At 38.7% G+C, this 25,066-nt stretch overlaps 1 protein-coding gene across 1 annotated transcript in view; it reads right to left on the bottom strand.

Annotated features, from left to right (window-relative positions):
- Positions 1–25,066, bottom strand: part of smg1 (SMG1 nonsense mediated mRNA decay associated PI3K related kinase) — a 108,171-nt gene that overhangs the window by 23,299 nt on the left and 59,806 nt on the right. Inside the window, exons 38-49 of the mRNA XM_062964534.1 lie at positions 22,579–22,733; positions 21,346–21,568; positions 19,219–19,465; positions 17,228–17,457; positions 15,111–15,359; positions 12,532–12,780; positions 9,768–9,986; positions 7,179–7,369; positions 5,102–5,274; positions 3,738–4,017; positions 1,872–2,144; positions 150–384 (exon numbers count right to left, since the gene is read on the bottom strand). Of these exons, the coding sequence (XP_062820604.1) occupies positions 150–384; positions 1,872–2,144; positions 3,738–4,017; positions 5,102–5,274; positions 7,179–7,369; positions 9,768–9,986; positions 12,532–12,780; positions 15,111–15,359; positions 17,228–17,457; positions 19,219–19,465; positions 21,346–21,568; positions 22,579–22,733 (2,724 nt within the window). The remainder of the gene's footprint in view (positions 1–149; positions 385–1,871; positions 2,145–3,737; positions 4,018–5,101; positions 5,275–7,178; positions 7,370–9,767; positions 9,987–12,531; positions 12,781–15,110; positions 15,360–17,227; positions 17,458–19,218; positions 19,466–21,345; positions 21,569–22,578; positions 22,734–25,066) is intronic.

Raw genomic sequence — 25,066 nt, 5'->3', positions numbered from 1 at the left:
CACAAAAGACATAGTCATCCAATCAATCTGCATGCGGCAGCGTGTCAGCAAAAATGGCTAGGCGTGTCACTGCTGACACGTGTGTCATAGGTTGGCCATCACTGACCTATATCATCACACCACAACAAGGGTTGTATAAAAACACACACCTGAAGTGATATGTAGACTCCATTTGCCAGATGGATGGCTTCTGATGCTTCGGATGGGTTAGGAATATCTAAATCCTGTGGGACCAGGTGACACTGTTTCAGCAACTGCACCAGACAGGTCACGTTCCCGCTCATGCTGCACAACTCCTCCAAGAACCAGGCTCCGTCTCTCGAGGTCAGGTCGACCAGTTGCTCTCCGGCGCTCGATGCGGCACCTTCCATCATTAGATTGCGCCTAGACAAAGGCATTTGGTTGTCAATCGATACAAGACTCATGTTCCAATCAATGCACTTCAAACACATGGTCATTATCCAGAAGTGCTGCTTATAATGCAATGCTAGTGGAATTGAGAACTTCTCCTCAACCTTTAAGCCTTTAAGCTGTCCAAATCATTTTCCTTGAGAGACACATCAGCCTCATGGTTGTCTTCCAAGGGGTAAAATTTCTCAGATAATATACTGTATATACTCAAGTATAAGCCTATTTTTTCAGTCCTTTTTAAGACTGAAAAAGCCCCCCTCGGCTTATACTCGGGTGAGGGTCCTTGTCGGCTTATATTTGGATCAACTTATACTTGAGAATATAGGGTACATTTATTATTTTTCTCTATTATTATTGGTATTATTCCATTTATTATTTTTCTCTATTATTATTGGTATTATTCCATTTATTATTCCACTCTGATCTTATTATTATTGCATTTATTATTTTACTCTATTTATTATTACAGTAGAGTCTTGCTTATCCAACATTCGCTTATCCAACGTTCTGGATTATTCTCTATTATTATTGGTATTATTACATTTATTATTCCACTCTGATCTTATTATTATTGAATTTATTATTTTACTCTATTTATTATTACAGTAGAGTCTTGCTTATCCAACATTCGATTATCCAACGTTCTGGATTATTCTCTATTATTATTGGTATTATTACATTTATTATTTTTCTCTATTATTATTGGTATTATTACATTTATTACACTTAGCACTTTAATGACTATGCCAGCTGGGTAATTACCCCTCCCTGATGACTCGACATTTTTTGCACCTTGGCCCAGATCTTTGGATCCAACTCATGATTTTAACATTTTATTTTGTATATTGACCTTTTATGACTGTTTTTATCGATGTTGATGTTTTATTGTTGGTTGATTTGCTTTGTCGTTTTTGCTCTGATTTTATATTGTTGTGTCCGGGCATGGCCCCATGTAAGCCGCCCCGAGTCCCTCCGGGGAGATGGGGCGGGGTATAAGAATGAAGTTATTATATTATTATTATTATTATTATTATTATTATTATTATTATTATTATTCTCTATTATTCTTGGTATTATTACATTTATTATTTTTCTCTATTATTATTGCTACTATTACATTTCTTTTACTCTATTTTTATTATTATTAATACATTTATTATTTCACTCTGATCTTATTATTACAGTAGAGTCTCACTTATCCAAGCTTCTTGATTATCCAGGACATTATATAAGTATATACAGTATTTTAACTTTTGTAAGATGTGTTATTATACTGTGATTTTATTGTGTTACTGTTTTTATTGGTGTAATACTGTTTTGGGTTTGTCCCAGTGTAAGCAGCCCCATTATTATTATTATTATTATTATTATTATTATTATTATTATTATTATTATTATTATTAGGGTTAAAAATTAGAAACCATTAACTGCCTCTGCAAATTTTTTAAGAATTCTCTCACCTGGTAAGTGTACAGAGAGCAGAAATGATCACACTGGCTAAGCTGAGCGAACCCTCTTCTCCGTTCTCGTGAAGGAAGACCTTGATGCAACGCTCAATTTCCTTCAATTGCTCCTCGCAGACTGGAACCGTGACTGCTTCTTGCTTCAACCGTTCCACTTGTCGGATCAGCCTGCTGTTGATATCGGCTGCGTATCGTTGCAATGTCATTTCTGTCGTGGTGATGAACTGGCACACAGCTGGAGGCGGTTGGGGAGCGTACTGGATTTCATACCTGAACAACAGAAATGTTTTTCAAAAGTTACAAGCTTGCTGATCATAAGAAGAGCTGTTCAACAGTGGAACTCACTGCCTCAGAGTCCATTGGAGGATCCTTCTCTGGATGCTTTGAATCTTTATTTATTTACTTTGTTCTTTATTTACTGTCCTGATTTTAGAGATTATATTGTTCTGTATTATTATTCCACAGTAATTATTACATATTATATTTATAATCCTATATTATCTGCTTAGAACTTGATTATACTATGAGGCCCCTTCTACACAGCTGTATAAAATCCACACTGAACTGGATTATATGGCAGTGTGGACTCAAGATAATCCAGTTCAAAGCAGATACTGTGGATTATCTGCCTTGGCATTCTGGGTTATATAGCTGTTAAAGGGATTACCAAGTCTTGCCACCACTATTGGAAGATATAACCACTAGCTACTTTGAGAGGAGACTTTTAAATTTTGGGTTTTCTTCCTTTTCCTTGTTTGCTTTAGATGGTAATATAGATGACGGAAGCTGAGATGTTAGAAAGAACAATAACACGTTTATTCAGGCACAAGCTTAACGGTTACAGTAACTTCTCTTTAGAGGCACTTGGATTAACAGTTGCAAAGCTATATTGAGGTGATTCAAACTTATTTCCCTACTGCTTTAACTGCAGTCACCCTGTGAATTACAATCACAGACTATCTGTTCCTTATCTGGAAACAGACTACTTTAAAATAAGTCACCAAACTTATTTCAAACTGACTCAAATAAGCACTTGAGTCTCCCTGATCCTCCAACTGAGAATCAGTCTTAACTGTACCTCAGCAGGGCACAGACTAACTTAAAATAAGTCACCAAACTTATTTTAAACTGACTCAAAATCAAACATTTGAGGCTCCCTGATCCCTTCAACTGAGGATCAGTCTTAACTGTACCTCCTCAGGGCACAGACTAACGGTTGCTCCGCCCACTTCTCCATGGCAACCAACTCATGAGTGCAGAGTAACTGAAATATTGACCCTTTTAAAACACAATTAAACATGCTGGGCTGTGGCGCAGGCTGTTGAGCAACCAGCTGCAGCCAGCTGCAATGAATCACTCTGACCAGGAGGTCATGAGTTCGAGGCCAGCTCGGAGCCCCGTGTTTGTCTTGTCTTTGTTCTATGTTAAGGCATTGAATGTTTCCTTATATGTGTAATGTGATCCGCCCTGAGTCCCCTTCGGGGTGAGAAAGAAGGGCAGAATATAAATACTGTAAAAAAAAAAAAAAACCTAAAAAAACCGCACGTCAATACAGTGCTCATCTCCATTTCTAAGCCAAAAAGCTGGCATTGTCCGTAGACACCTCCAAGGTCATGACTGCATGGAGCACCGTTACCTTCCCGCCGGAGCGGTACCTATTGATCTACTCACACTGGCATGTTTTCGAACTGCTAGGTTGGCAGAAGCTGGAGCTAACAGCGGGCGCTCACTCCGCTCCCGGGATTTGAACCTGGGACCCATTGGTCCGCAAGTTCAGCAGCTCAGTGCTTTAACACACTTCGCCACCGGGGCTCCTTTTAGTTAAACCCTTGGGAACCCATTTGTTTTTCTTATAGAACTTACTTCCGGTAGACATCCTGGCAGCGTTCAATGGTCATGTTAACAATCAGTTCTTCCATCCAGGTCTTCCACTGCTCAACACGGTGTTTCTGGAATACTGTTTTGGGGTACTGAAGAGCAACCGTGGCGTAGTTGTGGAGCTGCTCGAGGCATCCACGCAGGACGGAGCGCCTCTGCTGCAGCAAGGCCCCAACCTCTCCCTCCAGCTGCTCACACTGGCTGATCAAGTGAGCCTGGCCGGCGTTCTGGAGGAAAGCGGTGGCCGGGACGTAGCTGGGAGGGCCTTGGAGAAAACAAGAGATCATCTCTATCATCAACATTGTTCGGAAACGGTCCTACTCGGTACATATAGAGAGAGAGAGGATGCAAATGTTTCAGGGGGAATATGCATATGTGAAATTAGTATATACTGTATATACCAGAGTATAAGCCTAGTTTTTCCGCCCTTTTATTAGGACTAAAAAATGTCCCAATATATATAAGAATATAGATATATAGGGCTTGCAAATATTGCAAGGGAAATGCGCATACACACAAACACATAGAGATTTCTAGATAGATATAAACATAAATATATAGGGCTTGCAAATATTTCTGGAGGAAAATGCACATATATAGACAGAGGATTTGCAAATGTTTCAAGGGGAAATGCATATGTGAAATTAGTATCTATAATTATAGATCTATATCTAGCTCTGCATTGTTTATGTAGGCATTGAATGTTTGCCTGTTACTATGTTGGAAGCTGGCCTGAGTCCCCAGGGGGAGATAGAGCAGGGTACAAATGACGTTATGATGATGATGATGATGATGATGATGATGATTAAGTTATTGTTAATACCATATTGTTTTTGTTGACCCTACTATTCCACTTACAGAGCTAGTTTACTTTTTTTCTTTGAAATACGGCAAATATTCAAAAACTTTAACCTACTGGTGCCTCAAAATAATTTCATTGGGATCTATTGGCTCGGGCTGTGGCGCAGGCTGAAGAGCAGCTGCAATGAATCACTGCAATGAATCACTCTGACCAGGAGGTCATGAGTTTGAGGCCCGCCCGGAGCCATGTTTGTCTTGTCTTTGTTCTATGTTAAAAGGCATTGAATGTTTGCCTATATGTGTCATGTGATCCGCCCTGAGTCCCCTTTGGGGTGAGAAAGAAGGGCGGAATATAAATGCTGTAAATAAAACAATAAATAAATAAATTTTCATTTTGAAATTTACCAGTAGCTGCTGCATTTTCCACCCTCAGCTTATATTAGGGTCAGCTTATACTCGAGTATATATGGTATTTCAAGCCCGTCTATAACCCACCACCTCCCCTAAGCCATTCACGAAGCCAAGCTTTCGAAGGGTTTGAGCCATACCTAGATCCATTTGGGTGCTAATCTCTTGCAGGAGACTTGCAAGCTGAGTAGCTTCCAAGTTAGTGAAAGCAGCTTGGTAATGAGAGATCCACTGCTCAAATTCATTCAGCTTCACCTGGATTGCTTCCTGTATGGCTCTTTGCTGAGTCTGCAGCTGTGTGTGTTCAGAATACCTGTGTAAAAAGGAAGTAAGAATTTAATAATAATAATAATAATAACAACAACACAACAACAACAACAACAACTTTATTTTTATATCCCGCCACCATCTCTCCGTAGGGACTCGGGGCAGTTAACATGGGGCCAAGCCCAAATAATCAGAATAAAACAAATAGAACAAATACTGATTGAGGTTCTGGGTTTTAGCCTGCCACTCCTGGACTCTTGCTTGCTGAGATGTTGCTTCAAGTATCTCTGTAGATTTTAGGAAGCTGTTTCTCAATTTAAGGCATTGGCATGCTGGCTAATATCCGAACAGGGAATGATCCCCAGGTTGTGCCAGTCAGCTTTCGTAGGATATTATTTCTAGCACCCACTTTTTGCTGGCAGTGCTTCTTGTAAGTCAAAGTATGGTCCAAAGTGACTCCTATGTGTGTTGTTGTGCTGCAATGCTCCAGCGGGATTCTTTTCCAGATAATCCCCAGAGCTTGAGATGCTTCTCTGTTCATAAGATCTGTGTTTTTCATGGATTAGGAATCAGCAGGTTTTTCCTGTCATAGGCAGTAAGAGCACCTAAAGCTTCAGAGAGCTTCTGTTCAACCATTTCAAAGCTCCTTGCTTGAGCAGTGATGGCACAAGAATCAATACGTAATCAAGACAATCCTGAATCAATACTTCTCCAGTAGACTTAACACTGAACTGTTCTCAATCCATTAATCGTGAACAGACTATTTTGAGTGATTTTTGAGTTTGCATTTTTAAAAATGTTCAAATTTGACAACATACCTAATTCTACTAGCAAGTCTGTAGAATTGATTTAACATTTAATTAACAAATTAATCAATCCAGGGTGCTATAACATAATTAATCAGGATTTAAAGGTAAAGGTTTCCCCTGACATTAAGTCCAGTCGTGTCCGAAGAGCCAGCATTGCCAGTAGACACCTCCAAGGTCATGATTTTTTAATGCTTTTTAAATTTATTTGTGTGTTTTTGTATTTGATATTATTGTATGCTGGTTTTATATCTGTAAGCCGCCCCGAGTCCCTCTGGGGAGATGGTGGCAGGGTACAAAAATAAAATTATTATTATTATTATTATTATTATTATTATTATTATTATTACTATTATTATTATTATTATTATTATGTGGCCACGGGTATGACTGCATCGAGCGCTGTTACCTTCCCGCCGGAGCAGTACCTATTGATCTACTCACATTTGCATGTTTTCGAACTGCTAGGTTGGCAGAAGCTGGGGCTAACAGCGGGCACTCACTCCGCTCCCTGGATTTGAACCTGCGACCTTTTGGTCTGCAAGTTCAGCAGCTCAGCGCTTTAACACGCTGCGCCACCAGGGGCTCCAATCAGGATTTAAATACAGTAGAGTCTCACTTATCCAAGGTTCTGGATTATCCAATGCATTTCTGTAGTTAATGTTTTCAATATATCGTGATATTTTGGTGCTTAGTTCATAAATTCAGTTATTCCAACATTACTGTGTATTGAACTACTATTTATGTCAAGTTTGTTGAATAACATGACGTTTTGGTGCTTAATCTGTAAAATCATAACCTAATTTGATGTTTAATAGGCTTTTCCTTAATCCCTCCTTATTATCCAAGATATTCGCTTATCCAAGGTTCTGCCGCCCGTTTAGCTTGGATAAGTGAGACTCTACCGTATGTCAAAATTTGCTAATGATTATTGCTCTGAAGCAGTCAATCAAGCTTACAATTTATTTCTCCAGCAAAACACATTAGTTTTTTTTTACCTTCTGAAATCTTTATATTTTGACATAAGGTTATAAACAGAAAGAATCTGAATATTCTTATTACACACAATGTCTTAAGATTTGAATCAGAAAAGCACTCTGATATTCACCAAACTAAAATAACAGAAAGCAAGAAGGATTAATACCTGTGCTGCAAAGTGTGAGACGGATGATCTACCCCTTCCGCTCCCTCCAGGTAGTCGCTTTCTTCTAATAATTTGCCGTGCAATTTCTCAACATCGGTCACCTGCTCTTGCAAATTTAAATACTCCCCTAAACTGCCATCCAGTTTAGGCAGGACAGCTAGCATTTCATCTCTGTTCTTAAACCAGTTGACCTGTAAACAATTATAAAAATGTAAATAAACTAGAATTCAGCGTTACTAACATGAAAAGGTCTCTTGCATTTAATTACAAATGAACAAACCGAGATTTGAATGACACAGAATCTGGGATTCAAAGAGGTGTTTCAAATGCTATAATTAAAACCATTTACCCTATATACTAGCCAGCAACGAAGCATGGAGGCTGTTGCTTGCAATATATGATCTATTTATCTCTCATCTTCCCCTCCCTTATCAGTGTTTACTTTTCCGTTACTTGCAATATATGATCTATTTATCTCTCATCTTACCCTCCCTTATCAGTGTTTACTTTTCAGTTACTTGCAATATATGACATATTTACCTCTCATCTTACCCTCCCTTATCAGTGTTTACTTTTCAGTTACTTGCAATATATGACATATTTATCTCTCCTCTTATCTTCCCTTATCAGTATTTACTTTTCCATTACTTGCAAGATATGATATATTTACCTCTCATCTTACCCTCCCTTATCAGTATTTACTTTTCAGTTACTTGCAATATATGACATATTTATCTCTCCTCTTATCCTCCCTTATCAGTATTTACTTTTCCATTACTTGCAAGATATGATATATTTATCTCTCATCTTACCCTCCCTTATCAGTATTTACTTTTCCATTACTTGCAAGATATGATATATTTATCTCTCATCTTACCCTCCCTTATCAGTATTTACTTTCCCATTACTTGCAATATATATTTATCTCTCATCTTACCCTCCCTTATCAGTATTTACTTTCCCATTACTTGCAATATATGATATATTTATCTCTCATCTTCCCCTCCCTTATCAGTGTTTACTTTTCCGTTACTTGCAATATATGATCTATTTATCTCTCATCTTCCCCTCCCTTATCAGTATTTACTTTTCCATTACTTGCAATATATGATATATTTATCTCTCATCTTACCCTCCCTTATCAGTTTTTACTTTTCCGTTACTTGCAATATATAATATATTTATCTCTTAACCAAGGGAAGGTTTTGAAAAGAGAAAGAAGCCCTTGCAAATCAGGAAATACACACACACACACATTAATCATATAAAAGCATTTCTCCCTGAAGTATTTGTTAATCTATCCTACAGATATATAGGCATTAACCCCCTGCATGCATTTGCAATCCCTATGTACCTTTATATTTGTATCTATCTATCTACATTAATTTTATAGATGAATTTCCCCTCATATGTTTGCAAGTCTTTGCAAATCCTATATAAATACAGATATTTAGAGATTTCCATGTACCTGTATATCTGTATCTATGTGTATACATTATTTTATATATGCATTTTCACCTCACACGTTTGCAAATCTTTGCAAATCCGATACAGATATAATTATCTCTATGTCTACATAGATATATATGAATATAGATATATGGGGCTTGCAATATTGCAGAGGAAATGCACACACACACAGATTTCTAGATAGATATAAACATAAATATATAGGGCTTGCAAATATTGCAGGAGCAAAATTCACATATATAGAGAGAGGATTTGCAAACGTTTCAGGGGGGAATGCCTATGTGAAATTAGTATCTATAATTATAGATCTATATCTAGCTCTGCATTATTTACATAGGCATTGAATGTTTGCCTGTTACTATGTTGGAAGCTGGCCTGAGTCGTCATGGGGAGATAGGGCAGGGTACAAATAAAGTTATTATTATTATTATTATTTTATGACACAGCAAACAAGATGGATATGCTGGATTTAGTATCACAAAATCACAAGTCGAACACTTCCCAAGTGTCTAGGACTGTGTGATAATAATCATCATCATCATCATCATACATTATTATTATTATTATTATTATTATTATTTTATGACACAGCAAACAAGATGGATATGCTGGATTTAGTATCACAAAATCACAAGTCGAACACTTCCCAAGTGTCTAGGACTGTGTGATAATCATCATCATCATCATCATACATTATTATTATTATTATTATTATTATTATTATTATTATTATTATTATTATTGCTACTACTACTATTACTATTATAACGTTATTATTAATACCATATTGTTTTGTTGACCCTACTTTTCCACTTACAGAGCTAGTTTACTGTTTCTGTTTGAAATACAGTAAATATTCAAAACCTTTAACCTACTGATGACTCAAAATAATTTCTTTGGGATCTATTTTCATTTTGAAATGTACCCGTAGCTGCTGCTTTTCCCACCTTCGGATTATACTCAAGTCAATAAGTTTCCCCAGTTTTTGTGGTAATATTAACTGCCTCGGCTTATATTAGGGTCGGCTCATACTCAAGTATATATGGTAAGTGGTGAATGCCAATAAAATGTATACATTATGCTCACAGTAAACAACACACTTGACACAGCGGAATCTACCTTGATTTCGGCGACTCTGGAGGAGAAAAGGCTGCGCGTGATGTCTCTCTCCATCTCTCTCTTGCTTTGCTTGCTTTCCGCTTGCTGTCCTCCTCCTCCGTACACGGCGCCCGCAAACCCTGCTTCTCCCCCTGCGGTCCAGTCCACAAGCGGGTCATAAACAAAAGCCTCGAGTAACGTCAGCAAGGTTTCTCGCCCACGTCTCATAATGTGCAGAACCTATTTTTAAAAGGCACTCATTACTTCAGTTATACACTAACTCAGGGGTCCCCAAACTAAGGCCCGGGGGCCACATGCGGCCCTCCAAGGTCATTTATCTGGCCCCTGCCCTTGGTTTTAGACTTGCCCTAAGTCTGAAATGACTTGAAGGCACACAACAACAACAACCATCCTAATTAACTTGACTATCTCATCAGCAAGAAGCAGGCCCACACTTCCCATTGAAATCCTGGTAGGTTTATGTGGGTTAAAATTATTCTTATTTTTAAATATTGTATTGTTCTTTCATGTTGCGCATTGTAGATGGTAAATGGAACCACTCAGATTTGCAGAACAAATAATACAAGAACTTTACTAAATCCAAGAGATCCAAAGAACTATGGTATTCACAATGGTCCCTCTGATTGCTTACAGAAACCCAGCAGTCATAAACAGTCCTTTTTCAGTCCATAAATCTGCTTCAATGAAGAATACAGTCCTGGTCCTTTGCCCTCTTTTCCCAGTAGCAAACAAGGCCTCAGAAATAGCAAGGACTCTCTGAGTACACAGCCATCTTCCCCAGGCAGTATTCAGTCACCACACAGACTCACACTGAACAAAAACTTGTTCAAACCAGTTCTCCAGCAGCAGAACAGAAACAGTTTCAAATCAAATTACAGGTCTTTGCAGGTTCAGCCAATCGGCTTCATGCACTTCATTTTCCAGTTAACACACAAATATAGCACAGTGCCTTTGCAAACCATAACATTTCGTTGGCCTTTTTTTGCACTACAAATAAGACATATGCAGTGTGCATAGAAATTTGTTCATATTTGTTTTTAAACTATAGTCTGTCCCCCCAACACTCTGAAGGACCGTAGACCGGCCCTCTGCTTAAAAGGTTTGAGGACCCCTGCACTAACTAGCTGTGCCCGGCCACGCGTTGCTGTGGCTTATGGGCATCATTTGTTGGCCAGGTGGAATAGCAGTGAATAGCCTTGCAGCCTCAAAGCCTGGCCGTTTTCTGGAGTAGCTGGAGTCGCACCCTCAATCAAAGAAGCCTTGCTCCTTCCTTTGTAGGGGAATCCTTGTTTGGCCAGACTGAATTGCACTGAAGAGTCTTGCAGCTTAAAAGCCTGGCTGCTTTCTACATCGGGCATCTTTGCTAGGCCAGGTAGGATGGGACGGAGTAGCCTCATGGCTTCAAAGCCTGGGGTTTTCCACCTAGGGGAAATCTTGGTTGGTCAGGTTGAATAGCACTGAATAATCTTGCTGCTTGGAAGCCTGGCCGCTTTCTACCTTGCGGAATCCTTGGTTGGTCAGAATGAATAGCAATGAATAGTCTCGGTGTGGCAGGTATGAATGCTGCAATCAGCCACCTTTTTAGCATTTAATGGCCTTGCAGCTTCAAATCAAACACAAATGACCTACTATATATACAACTGAAAATAAACCAGTTCAGTAAACAATATGTCTGGCAAATTAGTTATACTGTTTAAATTCACAGTAATAACAAACAACCTCAAATGGATTGTCCAATATACATTGAAATGCAGTCGGCGTTGTGTATTCTAATGCCGAGAAGAATAAGTCCGCCACGACTGGTTTTCGGCCCTGCATCAGCCCTTCCTCTGGTGGTACAGTTCCAAATTTAACACTTGTTCTCCTTAGAGATACATGTTTTTTACAGTGGAATGGGATACTCTGCTGTGTGTTGGGTTCTAATTGCGAGAATCTTGCAGCTTCAAAGCCTGTCTGATTCCTTTGTTGGGAGGTGTTAGCTGGCCCTGATTGTTTCCTTTCTGGATTTCCCAATTTCCCTGCTTTCAGAGTGTTGCTCTTTATTTGCTGTCCTGGTTTTAGAGATTATATTGTTCCGTATTATTATACCACAGCAATTATTTCATATTATATTTATAATATTATCTCCTTAAAACTGGATTGTATGAGGCACCTTCTACACAGCTGTATAAAATCCACACTGACCTGGATTATATGGCAGTATGGATTCAAGATAATCCAGTTCAAATCGGATAGTCTGTATTTTATAGGCAGTGTGGATGAGGCCTAAGTGCACTCTGCCTGTGTCCTGGGCACTATTTTGGCTGAGGGAGTTGCTAGGATACAAAGGGGGTGGGGCCTAAAGGCAGTGGGAGGGGGGGGGGCTAAAGGCAGCGGAGCCTACCTTTCTAACTGGCAGTTAGGGGGAGAAAGGCTCTTCCTCATCCTCTGTAATCTGAACTATTTTTCTAGGTTTTTTTTTTAATTGAAAGACGTAGACTGGATGACTATGTCTTTCATGGCCAAATTTGGTGTGATTGTGTTCAGTGGTTTTGTTGTTTACTCCATAGTAAAATGCCACATTACATTTATATAGATTGTCAACAGCCCTTTTATATGTTTTTGAAAAGCTCTGTCCAGTGTCTGAAGACATTCAGCAGGGGCGTCAAAACACGTCTCCCTAGCAAATATATTTAAAAGTTACAACTGCTGCCGAAAACCAAATCCTAAAAAACTCAGATTTACAAAGATTCACATTTAGAGCACCCAATATCCGACTGCCTACCTGCTCACATGAAAGTCTGAAAACTCCTTCTACTCCTGTTACTCCAAATGCTGTTTCAATGTTTTGTGTCATTCGGAAAGGGACTTTCTCTGGCACCCGAAGGCTCTTTCCTTTTTCAAAGCAGACATTATAATCGATGTGAACAACTTCTCCGGTAGTCATATCGATCAGAACATTATCCAGATGTCTGTCTCCAAGGCCGATGATGTAGCCAACCATAGACATAACTGCCGTGGATCTCGCGTAAGACTGGAGGGGAAGAAAGAAGTCCTATGTTTATAAATCTCGTTCTCTATCACATAGGAAAAATATAATCTAACTGTAAATCTACTCTAAAAAAAATAAAGTCAAGAAGTACACCAGTTGCCTATAACACACATCCTTTTATACATGCCTCTGGCTATTTTTATGCCCACAGTCAAATAATAATAATAATAATAATAATAATAATAATAATAATAAAAAATCTTTATTTTTATATCCCGCCCCATCTCCCCAAAGGGACTCGGGGCGGCTCACAACAGGGACAAGCCCGAAACAACAACATGTTTAACATAAACTTAAAACATTCCAACAATACACAAAATAAAATAATGGACAATACATTAAAATCCAAAGCAGATAAAATCAGAGTAATTAAAAGCAAACCAGTGGGGACAGGTTTCATAAAGTGCTGTATCATGGAAATAAATAATGCTTTTGCCCCCAAATGCAAAAAGGAAACACAGGTGGCAATTTTGCCACATTTCTCCTGTGCCATCTTAAGCCTAGCCGGAGCATTTTTAAAAATAGGAAATGATTCCTATCTTACTTCTTGTTGTTAAAAAAGTTTATTCTGAATCTATAGTGATCTGGCAACTCTATGCATACAGACATAGTGGAAATACCCCTAATTATGAGAGGGCATTTGGAGACATTTTTGAGGCCTGGGCTTTAGCACAGCAGGTTAAATCACCAGCTGCAGTAAATCTTGTCAATCCAAGTTGACAGTTCAAAGCTCGGGTCAGGGTGAGCTCCTGCTCTTTAGCCCAGCTTCCGCCATCTTGGCAAAAAGTTGTGAGTAGATAAATTGGTACTGCTTTAAAAACGAGGGAGGTATTTTAAGGCACCCCTTAAAGGAAAAATGCCAGAAAATGCTCACAATCTGTTCAAAAAAGAAAAAGCTCCTTGGCAGGGAGATGGAGTAACAGCTTCCCCCCCCCCCCCCCAACATGGCCAGAACTGAGTGCAAGCCTCCAAGACACCGAGAATGGAAAAAGCCTATATAATATACTAGCTGTGCCCGGCCACGCGTTGCTGTGGCAAAGTGGTGGTGGTATTGATTAAAAATTGTGTAATTTTTATTTGATGTTATTTGTATTTTTTTATAAATTTTATTGTAAGTTTTCTTTTTATTATATTTTATTATTTTCTTGTATTATTTTTAGTTATTTTCTGTTATAGTATTTTATTGTATTAATTTTTTAGTGTTTTTAATTATTTTTTATTGGGTTGCTAGGAGACCAAGTTGGAGGAGCTTAGCCTTCTAACTGGCAGCAATTGGATAAAAGCAATTATTCCTCTCTCTCTAATTAGGACTTTATTTTTCTTTTTGTTGTATCAACCTAGAGGCGTGGATGATGGGTTGTGTTGTCAAATTTCGAGGTTGGGGGGCCTGTAGTTTTGTTGTTTTGTGGGTCGCCGTGATGCCATCACTCTTTTATATATATAGATATATATATCCTTCTATGTACAATTGTCTGTCTTGTCTGTGTATAAAACAGCATTGAATGTTTGCCATATATGTGATCCGCCCTGAGTCTCCTTCAGGGTAAGAAGAGCGGAATATAAATACTGTAAATAAATAAATATTTTTTTGAGCAGAAACTTTTGAATTTTTGCTAAGGACTTTAGGATGGATAAGGAGCCTGCGAATTCTGATAGTTGCCCCAAAGCTTATTGCAGACCCATTTGGGTCCCCAAAATGAAAAATCTGTGTAGATTGTAAGTAAGTAAGTAAGTAAAAGTTTATTTGAATACCGCCCTCTCTCCCGAAAGGGACTCAGGGCAGTTTCCAATATAAAATCAGCATAAAACATTGTACAATAAAACACTGAAAACACTATAAAACGCTATAAGAATTAAAAACAAAAACAAAACATAACAATTGACTAAAACAATCACATAAACAGAAGGAATATAATCACTCAAATAACATATGAATCTGAAAAAACCACTGGGATGGAGGAGAAGATGGCCTGGAGGGACCACTAGAACTAAAATACAATGTTATATTCTAAGATGCTTTCGGACAGAGAAATATAGTGCAATGTTTCAAGTCAAAGACATGGCCTGTGCAACTACTATAGCTATGGTATAGATTGCTATTTAAGTGGCTGTTAGACATTTACATGAATTCAGGAGAAAAAAAAGGAGTGCCAACAGTGACTGAGTATATTCTGCCACATGAGGCTGAAAACCAAGTATGCCAACATTTATTTATTTATTGCCATTAAAACACATATCAAGAAAGCAAGTGTGGGTACATATTCAGAGTTACCGTACTTATTCAAAACACTTGCTAGTTCTACTTTACCTACCTGTGTCACCCTCCACCACTCATCAGGTGTTGTGCACGAGGACCACAGTTCTTTGGCAAGGAGATTGGGTGGCGTTGCTTCCATCAGTTCTTCCAAGACAGACTTCATGACATTGAGAGGCCAATCTCGGCGAGACACGTCCAAACTAAGCCCAACAGCCTTCAAAGCCGGTCCAATTTTACTGTAATACAATTCACTGGGTCTAGGGACTATTCCGGGATTTTGAGGAGTCTGATAGGAATCTTGAGCCTAAAAATATAATCCATTAAATGTGATTTGAATCCTTCAAATAACTACACAACATTCACACTGACCTCTCTCACCCTAGACTTTCCACAGATATATATTAACCTCTTTGCTTAGTTTTCTCCATACCTCACAACCTCTGAGGATGCCTGCCATAGATGTGGGCGAAACGTCAGGAGAGAATGCTTCTGGAACATGGCCACACAGCCCGAAAGACATACAACAACCCTAAATGTGATTTGCATCCTTCAAATAACTTTGAGGAATATTTCTAATAATTTAATAGAAGCATTATTCTATACATTTAGAGATGATTTGCAATAGAGAAAACAAGTACAGTAGAGTCTCACTTATCCAACACCCACTTATCAATTAAATGTGATTTGCATCCTTCAAATAACTTTGAGGAATATTTCTAATAACTTATTACAAGTATTATTCTATACATTTAGAGATGATTTGCAATAGAGAAAACAAGTACAGTAGAGTCTCACTTATCCAACACCCACTTATCAATTAAATGTGATTTGCATCCTTCAAATAACTTTGAGGAATATTTCTAATAACTTATTAGAAGCATTATTCTATACATTTAGAGATGATTTGCAACAGAGAAAACAAGTACAGTAGACTCTCACTTATCCAACACCCACTTATCAATTAAATGTGATTTGCATCCTTCAAATAACTTTGAGGAATATTTCTAATAATTTAATAGAAGTATTATTCTATACATTTAGAGATGATTTGCAATAGAGAAAACAAGTACAGTAGACTCTCACTTATCCAACATTCTGGATTATCCAACGCAGTTTGCCTCCTGCCCCAATCCACCGCTGTTTCTCTAGACAGCAAGGATTGAACTTTTTTTTGGATTTAATTTCCGTCAATGCTGCTACTGTAAGTTCATTTTATGCAATTCTATCTTTATTTGTAGTCAATTTGTTAAATTTATAAATACAGTAATTACTACATAACGTTACCATGTTTTGGACTGCTTTTTCTGTTGATTTGTTGTAAAACATGATGTTTTTGGTGCTTAATATGTAAAATCATGACGTAATTTGACATCCAAACATTTATTTCAATATCTATAATACATAATTACAAAGCATAGCAAAAGCCATCGCTCTGAGCTGGCATTCTTCTATAGCCTCTTCGCTCAGCAAGCACAGCTCAACACTCACAGAGATAAGAAAACACATTCCTCAGTACGAAGGAAGTTCCCAACCTCCAAGGCCGGAAATCATGCCTGATAGGTCATAGCGGTCACAACAGGCTGTCAGTCAAACTAGCCTGCTGTTAACTGTTTCACTGCTGAAACACACACACTTGCAAAACAGCAGAAACACTTGATTTACATTTCATACACATACAACCATAATCCAACATGGCTGACGTCCTGGGCACATTTTTCCAGATCAAATTTTTGATTCTCCTTAGTAAATTATTACACCTTAATCTGTTATATATAAATACTAGCTGTGCCCGGCCACGCGTTGCTGTGGCGAAGTATGGTGGTATGGGAAATAAAGTATTGAGGAATTGGTGATAGTTAAGGTAAAGGGTCCCCTGGGCTCAGTGGGTTGCTAGGAAACCAAGTGAGCGGAGCTTAGCCTTCTAACTGGCAGCAATTGGATAAAAACAATTATTCCTCTCCTTCTAATTAGGACTTTATTTTTCTTTTCTTTTTGTTGTATCAACCTAGAGGCATGGATGAGGGGTTGTGCTGTCAATTTTCGAGGTTGTGGGGTGTTTACTTTTGTTGTTTTGTCCACTGCCGTGATGCCATCACTCTTTTATATATATAGATAACATTAATGTGAAAGTATACGTAGATAGATAGTATCAAGCTTTATAGAAAGTTTTACCTTTTGTGCTTGCAAAGCGGCTTCTCTCTGCTGCCACCTTTTGTAAAGTCCAAATAAAGGCGTGGCTCCGTCCACCCACTGAATGAGGCCCGATCTTGTTCCCAGCGGCGTGACAGAGTAATGCCTGGCATGGAACCGAGGTGTCTCTTGACGATTTATGGTAGCAAACATAGTATTAACAATTGACAAAAACTGCATGATCCGCTCGTCAAGGTGCAGGTCTTCCAGTCCTACATGGAAAAGTAGGTGCTTACAATTATGCTCCATCAATGTTTAACATTTACACAAAGGACCAGCCATTGCCAGAAGGGACAGAGTTTCACCTATGCTGATGATCATGCCATCACTGCTCAAACAGGAAGCTTTGAGATGGTTGAACAGAAGATCTCTAAAGCTTACTCTTATGGGAACGAGAAGCCAACAACATCTGAAAAGTTTCAAATTCCCTTGCATTGTTGTGTAAGATCAACACAGGATCTCAAAGAATCAAAAGAACTTTTGGTCAAGGTTTTTTCTGGAATAAGCTTTTCAATACCTGTGAAGTCTTAAAAGATATATTAACCAATATTATTTTGCAAAGGTTGAATGTGTTTATATTATTTTGGTTGCCAAATCCAATTGATGTTTAAATAGTGGAGACTACTTAATATGTTTTGACTTTAGTTCACATTTAAGCATGGCCCCATGTAAGCCGCCCCGAGTCCCCTTTGGGGAGATGGTGGCAGGGTATAAATAAAGTTTTATTATGACGATGATGATGATGATGATATTATTACGCCTTGATAATTACAGTTTCCTTTCAACATTACAGTCTGGAAGTTACTACTGTGGATTATAACAGTTGACTGTACTTATTATTTTCATTATTGTTGTTAACTCTCAGGTAATATTTTATGTATATGGTGCTCTAAATTACATAGTGCAACTTATGTTTTGAAACTTTATAGTATTCGCTTATCCTTTTTATATAGAAGGAAGATAGCTCTATACTCAGAGAGGCCTGACTATTTCTGTGGCCTTTGCAAGATGCTCTAATATACACATGTTTTATGTTTTGAACCTATGTTTTGAACCTCAGAGTGTTGGTTCCCATCTATTGTTTTGATTTTAGAGATGGGAGCCAACACTCTGAGGGCAGAGGGCAGCTAATGACTGAACAAAGGATGCCCCCAGGCAAGAGAAAATACCTTTCCAATGCTAATTAGGGTGATTAACTGAAACATTAATGCTGGCTTCCCAGTGACAAAGGACTCTTGCCACACCCTGGACTCTCCACAGATATACAGTAGAGTCTCACTAATCTAAGCCTCGCTTATCCAAGCCTCTGGATAATCCAAGCCATTTTTGTAGTCAATGTTTTCAATATATTGTGATATTTTTGTGCTAAATTCATAAATACTGTAATTACTATGTAGCATTACTGCATATTGAACTACTTTTTCTGTCAAATTTGTTGTTTAACATGAAGTTTTGGTGCTTAATTTGTAAAATCATAACCTAATTTGATGTTTAATAGGCTTTTCCTTAATCCCTCCTTATTATCCAAGATATTCGCTTATCCAAGCTTCTGCCGGCCCGTTTAGCTTGGATAAGTGAGACTCTACTGTATATTCTTTCCTTTCCTTACTTAGTTTCTCCATACCTCGAAACCTCTGAGGATGCCTGCCATAGATGTGGGCGAAACGTCAGGAGAGAATACTTCTGGAACTTGGCCACACAGCCCGAAAGACATACAACAACCCTGTGATCCCGGCCATGAAAGCCTTCGACAAAATAAGCTGAGTTTCTCCATACCTCACAACCTCTGAGGAGGCCTGCCATAGAGGTGGGCGAAACGTCAGGAGGGAATGCTTCTGGAACATGGCCACACAGCCCGAAAGACATACAACAACCCTGTGATCCCGGCCATGAAAGCCTTCGACAACACAAACCCAAGATACCCAGTAGTGATCTCCCACTTTAATCCATGAGAAGGTATATATCTTTCTTACCTTTGAAGAGATATGGGTAGTTTTTCCCATCTGAACCCAGAAAGAGCAGCTTTTTGGGCTTTGTTTTTGTCGGAAGGATGGTAATGGTGCTCCCCACACTGTGAATAGTGACCGTGTCTCGGGCAGAGACTTCTCCGGGAAGAGCAATTTCCGTGTTGGTCATGGAAGCCAACCAGGGACTGATTTCTTCAAGGCGCAAGATATAACTGGCCCGCTTCTGGGCTCTCTGCTGAAGGTTGAGCATCACCTGTTTTCAAAGACACAAGCTTAAGATCAAGTCCAAGCCTCGGCATATTTGCATCTGTTAGTAACAAAGGGGCAAGTCACTTTAGAAGTCAACTATTTAATTTATTATAGTGCAATTATACAGCTCCTCCAAGTACTTACCGTATATACTCGAGTATAAGCCGACCCGAATATAAGCCGAGGCATCTAATTTTACCACAAAAAACTGGGATTACTTATTGACTCGAGTATAAGCCGAGGGTGGAAAATCCAGCAGCTACGGGTTAATTTCAAAATAAAAATAGGTACCAATAAAATTTCATTGATTGAAGCATCAGTAGGTTAAATGTTTTTGAATATTTACCGTATTTCAAAGAAAAACAATAAACTAGCTCTAGAAGTGGAAAAGTAGGGGCAACAAAAACAATATGGTATCAACAATAACCTTATAATAATAATAACAACAACAACAACAACAATAACAACACCAAAACTTCATTTGGATCCCAACAACAACAACAACAACAACAACAAAACTTCATTTGGATCCCACCCTATCTCCCCATGGGGACTCAGGCCTGCTTCCAACATAGTAACAGGCAAATATTCAATGCTTATATAAACAATGCAGAGCTAGATATAAATCTATAATTATAGATACTAATTTCACATATGCATTTCCCCCGAAACGTTTGCAAATCCACCCCTCTCTATGTATGTGTGTGTGCATTTCCCCTACAATATTTTAAGCCATATTCATATCTATCTAGACATGTCTATATATGTGTGTTCATTTCCCCCCTGTAATATTTCCACGCCCTATATATAGGTAGGTAATAATATATTCATATCTATCCAGACATCTCTCTTTATATAGATATTTATTACAGAGACTTGCAAACATATGAGGGTAAATTCATATATAAAAATAATGTATATGTATGGCTACAGATGCACAGGTACGTGGATCTATATATATATAAGATTTGCAAAGACCTGCAAACATATATAAAATGAATGTATATAGATAGATACACATATAAAGGTACTTAGAGATTGCAAAAGCTTGCCAAGGGTTGATGCCTATATATCGGTAGGAGAGTTTGACAAATATTTCAGGGAAATATGCTTTCATAAGATTAATGAATATATATTTTTCTTCTTCCTGACTTGCAAGGGTGTCTCTCTTTGCAAAACATTCCATTGATTAAGAGCAGGGAGGCTTTGCAAAAGAAAACACAGATAAGGGAGGAGAAGAGAGAAATAGATCACATATTGCAAGCAATAGCCTGCAGGTTTTGCAAAAGTAAACACACTGATAAGGGAGAAGAGAGAAATAGATCACATATTGCAAGCAATAGCCTGCAGGTTTTGCAAAAGAAAATACACTGATAAGGGAGGAGAAGAGAGAAATAGATCACATATTGCAAGCAATAGCCTGCAGGTTTTGCAAAAGTAAACACACTGATAAGGGAGAAGAGAGAAATAGATCACATATTGCAAGCAATAGCCTGCAGGCTTTGCAAAAGAAAACACAGATAAGGGAGGAGAAGAGAGGAAATAGATCACATATTGCAAGCAATAGCCTGCAGGTTTTGCAAAAGAAAACACACTGATAAGGGAGGAGAAGAGAGAAATAGATCACATATTGCAAGCAATAGCCTGCAGGCTTTGCAAAAGAAAATACACTGATAAGGGAGGAGAAGAGAGAAATAGATCACATATTGCAAGCAATAGCCTGCAGACTCCGTTGCCAGCCTTGACCTGATTATAAGCCGAGGGAGGCTTTTTCAGCTCATAAATAAGGGCTGAAAAACTCGGCTTGTCTTCGAGTATATACGGTATTACCAAACAAGCATGATTTTTGAGTACAAAAAGCTTGGCAAGCTTGAAACGCTCTACCTCTTTAAAGGGGATCCAGCTGCTTCCTGGCTTGGCAGGATTCGACGGGTTCTTCAGTTTCTCCAGGGCATTTTCAATGGAGTCGCCATAGTTGTCCTGGAACCACTTCTCATGCGGCGTTTCAGCGGGAGCGGCAGTAATGCTCCTCACGTGTTCCAAAGCAAAAACGATGGGTTTCATCAGGGCGGTGTGCTTTTCACGCATGATGGCTATTTTTTCCTCTCTAAAAATTCAGTGGGATTGGGACAAACATCAATAGGATTTCACGAATACTAGTACCCATGTTTTCAGAAAATATTAGAGCGAATAACTAGTAATTTATTTAATTTCTGAATCAGGCGACCGTTTACAATGAATGGTCAAAGCAACTCCCAACTTAACTACAGAATGCTACAATATGGAAAAAAGGATAATGACAAAATAATAACAGAAAATAACAGAAAGTGTTCATGTGGCCCGCCCTTGTTTTTATTGTTCCCCTGATTTTGCGTTGTAATGTATATTATTATCTATTGTATTGTTCAATGTGTTATGATGTGTTGTTCTTTTATATTGTTGTATTGTTCTGGGCATGGCCCCATGTAAGCCGCCCCGAGTCCCCGTTGGGGAGATGGTGGCAGGGTATAAATAAAGTTTTATTATTATTATTATTATTATTATTATACCATGAAAATGAACAAAATCTGGCAACCAGTATTAAAAAAAACTCTAAAATCAAGACAGTAAATAAAGAACAAAACTCAGAAAACAGGGAATTCAAGACATGAAACAATCAAGGCCAGTTAACAACTCCCAACAAAGGATTCCCCAGGCAGGATTAGCCAGGCTTAGAAGTTGCAAGGCTATTCAATGCTAATCAAGCTGGTCTACTGCAACATTCACACTGGCCTCCAACAGACAAGAGTTCTTTCTCCCACCCTGGACATTCCACAGATATATATAAACCCCACTTGCCAAGTTTCCAACACCACACAGCCTCTGAGGATGCCTGCCATAGATGTGGGTGAAACGTCAGGAGGGAATGCTTCAGGAACATGGCCATACAGCCCAGAAAACTCACACCAACCCAGACAAAATAATGAATTTGTTAAGAGGTTTTTAAACAGCAACTTGTCTGTTTCCTATTAGGGATGTTGACTGATTTCTGCATTAGCAGTGAATCGGGTTAAATTACATTCGTTTTTGGAAGGAAAGACCTTCCACTTGCAGCACAAAGCACAATGCAAATCTTACTTGCGTAGAGTGTTGTTGTTCTGGACTCTCTTTACTTCATCTTCGAGCTGCTGGATCCGCCTAAGGACATACATATGCTGTTGCAAAAGGACTCCCAGCCAAAGTTCATCCCAAAGGACAGTTACTCTGCGCAACTCTGCCACAAGCATCTGAACCTGGATGGACATCAATGCAAAGATAAACTGTGGATGTATGGTATATGAAATGATATATTCCCCAAATATGTTAAAGTAATATAAGACATTGTATGTACATATAATATTGATAATAATATAATGTAATACAATATAATAATAATACACTATTTTAATTGTATATGATATATTACATGTAATATTACTAATAATATTGTAGTATAGTCGTAAAGTACAATATAGTAACATATAATGCTTATATTGTGCTATGCCAATAATATAATATATTGTATATACATATAATATTGATAATAATATAATGTAATACAATATAATAATAATACACTATTTTAATTGTATATATTACATGTAATATTACAGTATAGTCATAAAATACAATATAGTAACATATAATGCTTATATTGTGCTATGCCAATAATATAATATATTGTATGTACATATAATATTGATAATAATATAATGTAATACAATATAATAATAATACACTATTTTAATTGTATATATTACAAGTAATATTACAGTATAGTCATAAAATACAATATAGTAACATATAATGCTTATATTGTGCTATGCCAATAATATAATATATTGTATGTAAATAGGTATGAAGCAGCCAAGCTTTGAAGCTGCAAGTCTATTCAATGGTATTCAAGTTGGCCAACAATGGAGTCCCCTAGGTCTGAAGCAGCCAGGCTTTGAATCTGCAAGGGTATTCAATGCTATTCAAGTTGGGTAACAATGGAGTCCCCTAGGTCTGAAGCAGCCAGGCTTTGAAGCTGCAAGGGTATTCAATGCTATTCAAGTTGGTCAACAATGGAGTCCCCTAGGTCTGAAGCAGCCAGGCTTTGAAGCTGCAAGGGTATTCAATGCTATTCAAGTTGGCCAACAATGGAGTCCCCTAGGTCTGAAGTAGCCAGGCTTTGAAGCTGCAAGGGTATTCAATGCTATTCAAGTTGGCCAACAATGGAGTCCCCTAGGTCTGAAGTAGCCAGGCTTTGAAGCTGCAAGGGCATTCAATGCTATTCAAGTTGGCCAACAATGGAGTCCCCTAGGTCTGAAGCAGCCAGGCTTTGAAGCTGCAAGGGTATTCAATGCTATTCAAGTTGGCCAACAATGGAGTCCCCTAGGTCTGAAGTAGCCAGGCTTTGAAGCTGCAAGGGTATTCAATGCTATTCAAGTTGGCCAACAATGGAGTCCCCTAGGTCTGAAGCAGCCAGGCTTTGAAGCTGCAAGGGTATTCAATGCTATTCAAGTTGGCCAACAATGGAGTCCCCTAGGTCTGAAGCAGCCAGGCTTTGAAGCTGCAAGGGTATTCAATGCTATTCAAGTTGGCCAACAATGGAGTCCCCTAGGTCTGAAGCAGCCAGGCTTTGAATCTGCAAGGGTATTCAATGCTATTCAAGTTGGCCAACAATGGAGTCCCCTAGGTCTGAAGTAGCCAGGCTTTGAAGCTGCAAGGGCATTCAATGCTATTCAAGTTGGCCAACAATGGAGTCCCCTAGGTCTGAAGTAGCCAGGCTTTGAAGCTGCAAGGGTATTCAATGCTATTCAAGTTGGCCAACAATGGAGTCCCCTAGGTCTGAAGCAGCCAGGCTTTGAAGCTGCAAGGGTATTCAATGCTATTCAAGTTGGCCAACAATGGAGTCCCCTAGGTCTGAAGTAGCCAGGCTTTGAAGCTGCAAGGGTATTCAATGCTATTCAAGTTGGCCAACAATGGAGTCCCCTAGGTCTGAAGTAGCCAGGCTTTGAAGCTGCAAGGGCATTCAATGCTATTCAAGTTGGCCAACAATGGAGTCCCCTAGGTCTGAAGTAGCCAGGCTTTGAAGCTGCAAGGGTATTCAATGCTATTCAAGTTGGCCAACAATGGAGTCCCCTAGGTCTGAAGCAGCCAGGCTTTGAATCTGCAAGGGTATTCAATGCTATTCAAGTTGGCCAACAATGGAGTCCCCTAGGTCTGAAGTAGCCAGGCTTTGAAGCTGCAAGGGTATTCAATGCTATTCAAGTTGGCCAACAATGGAGTCCCCTAGGTCTGAAGTAGCCAGGCTTTGAAGCTGCAAGGGCATTCAATGCTATTCAAGTTGGCCAACAATGGAGTCCCCTAGGTCTGAAGCAGCCAGGCATTGAAGCTGCAAGAGCATTCAATGGTATTCAAGTTGGGTAACAATGGAGTCTCCTAGGTATGAAGCAGCCAGGCTTTGAAGCTGCAAGGGTATTCAATGCTATTCAAGTTGGGTAACAATGGAGTCCCCTAGGTATGAAGCAGCCAGGCTTTGAAGCTGCAAGGCTATTCAATGGTATTCCAGTTGGGTAACAATTGAATCCCCTGGGTATGA

The sequence above is a fragment of the Anolis carolinensis genome, unplaced genomic scaffold (assembly GCF_035594765.1).
Source record: "Anolis carolinensis isolate JA03-04 unplaced genomic scaffold, rAnoCar3.1.pri scaffold_13, whole genome shotgun sequence".
Taxonomy (NCBI): domain Eukaryota; kingdom Metazoa; phylum Chordata; class Lepidosauria; order Squamata; family Dactyloidae; genus Anolis; species Anolis carolinensis.
Note: the sequence above shows the minus strand (reverse complement) of the source record. Positions and strands in the feature narration are given on the sequence as shown.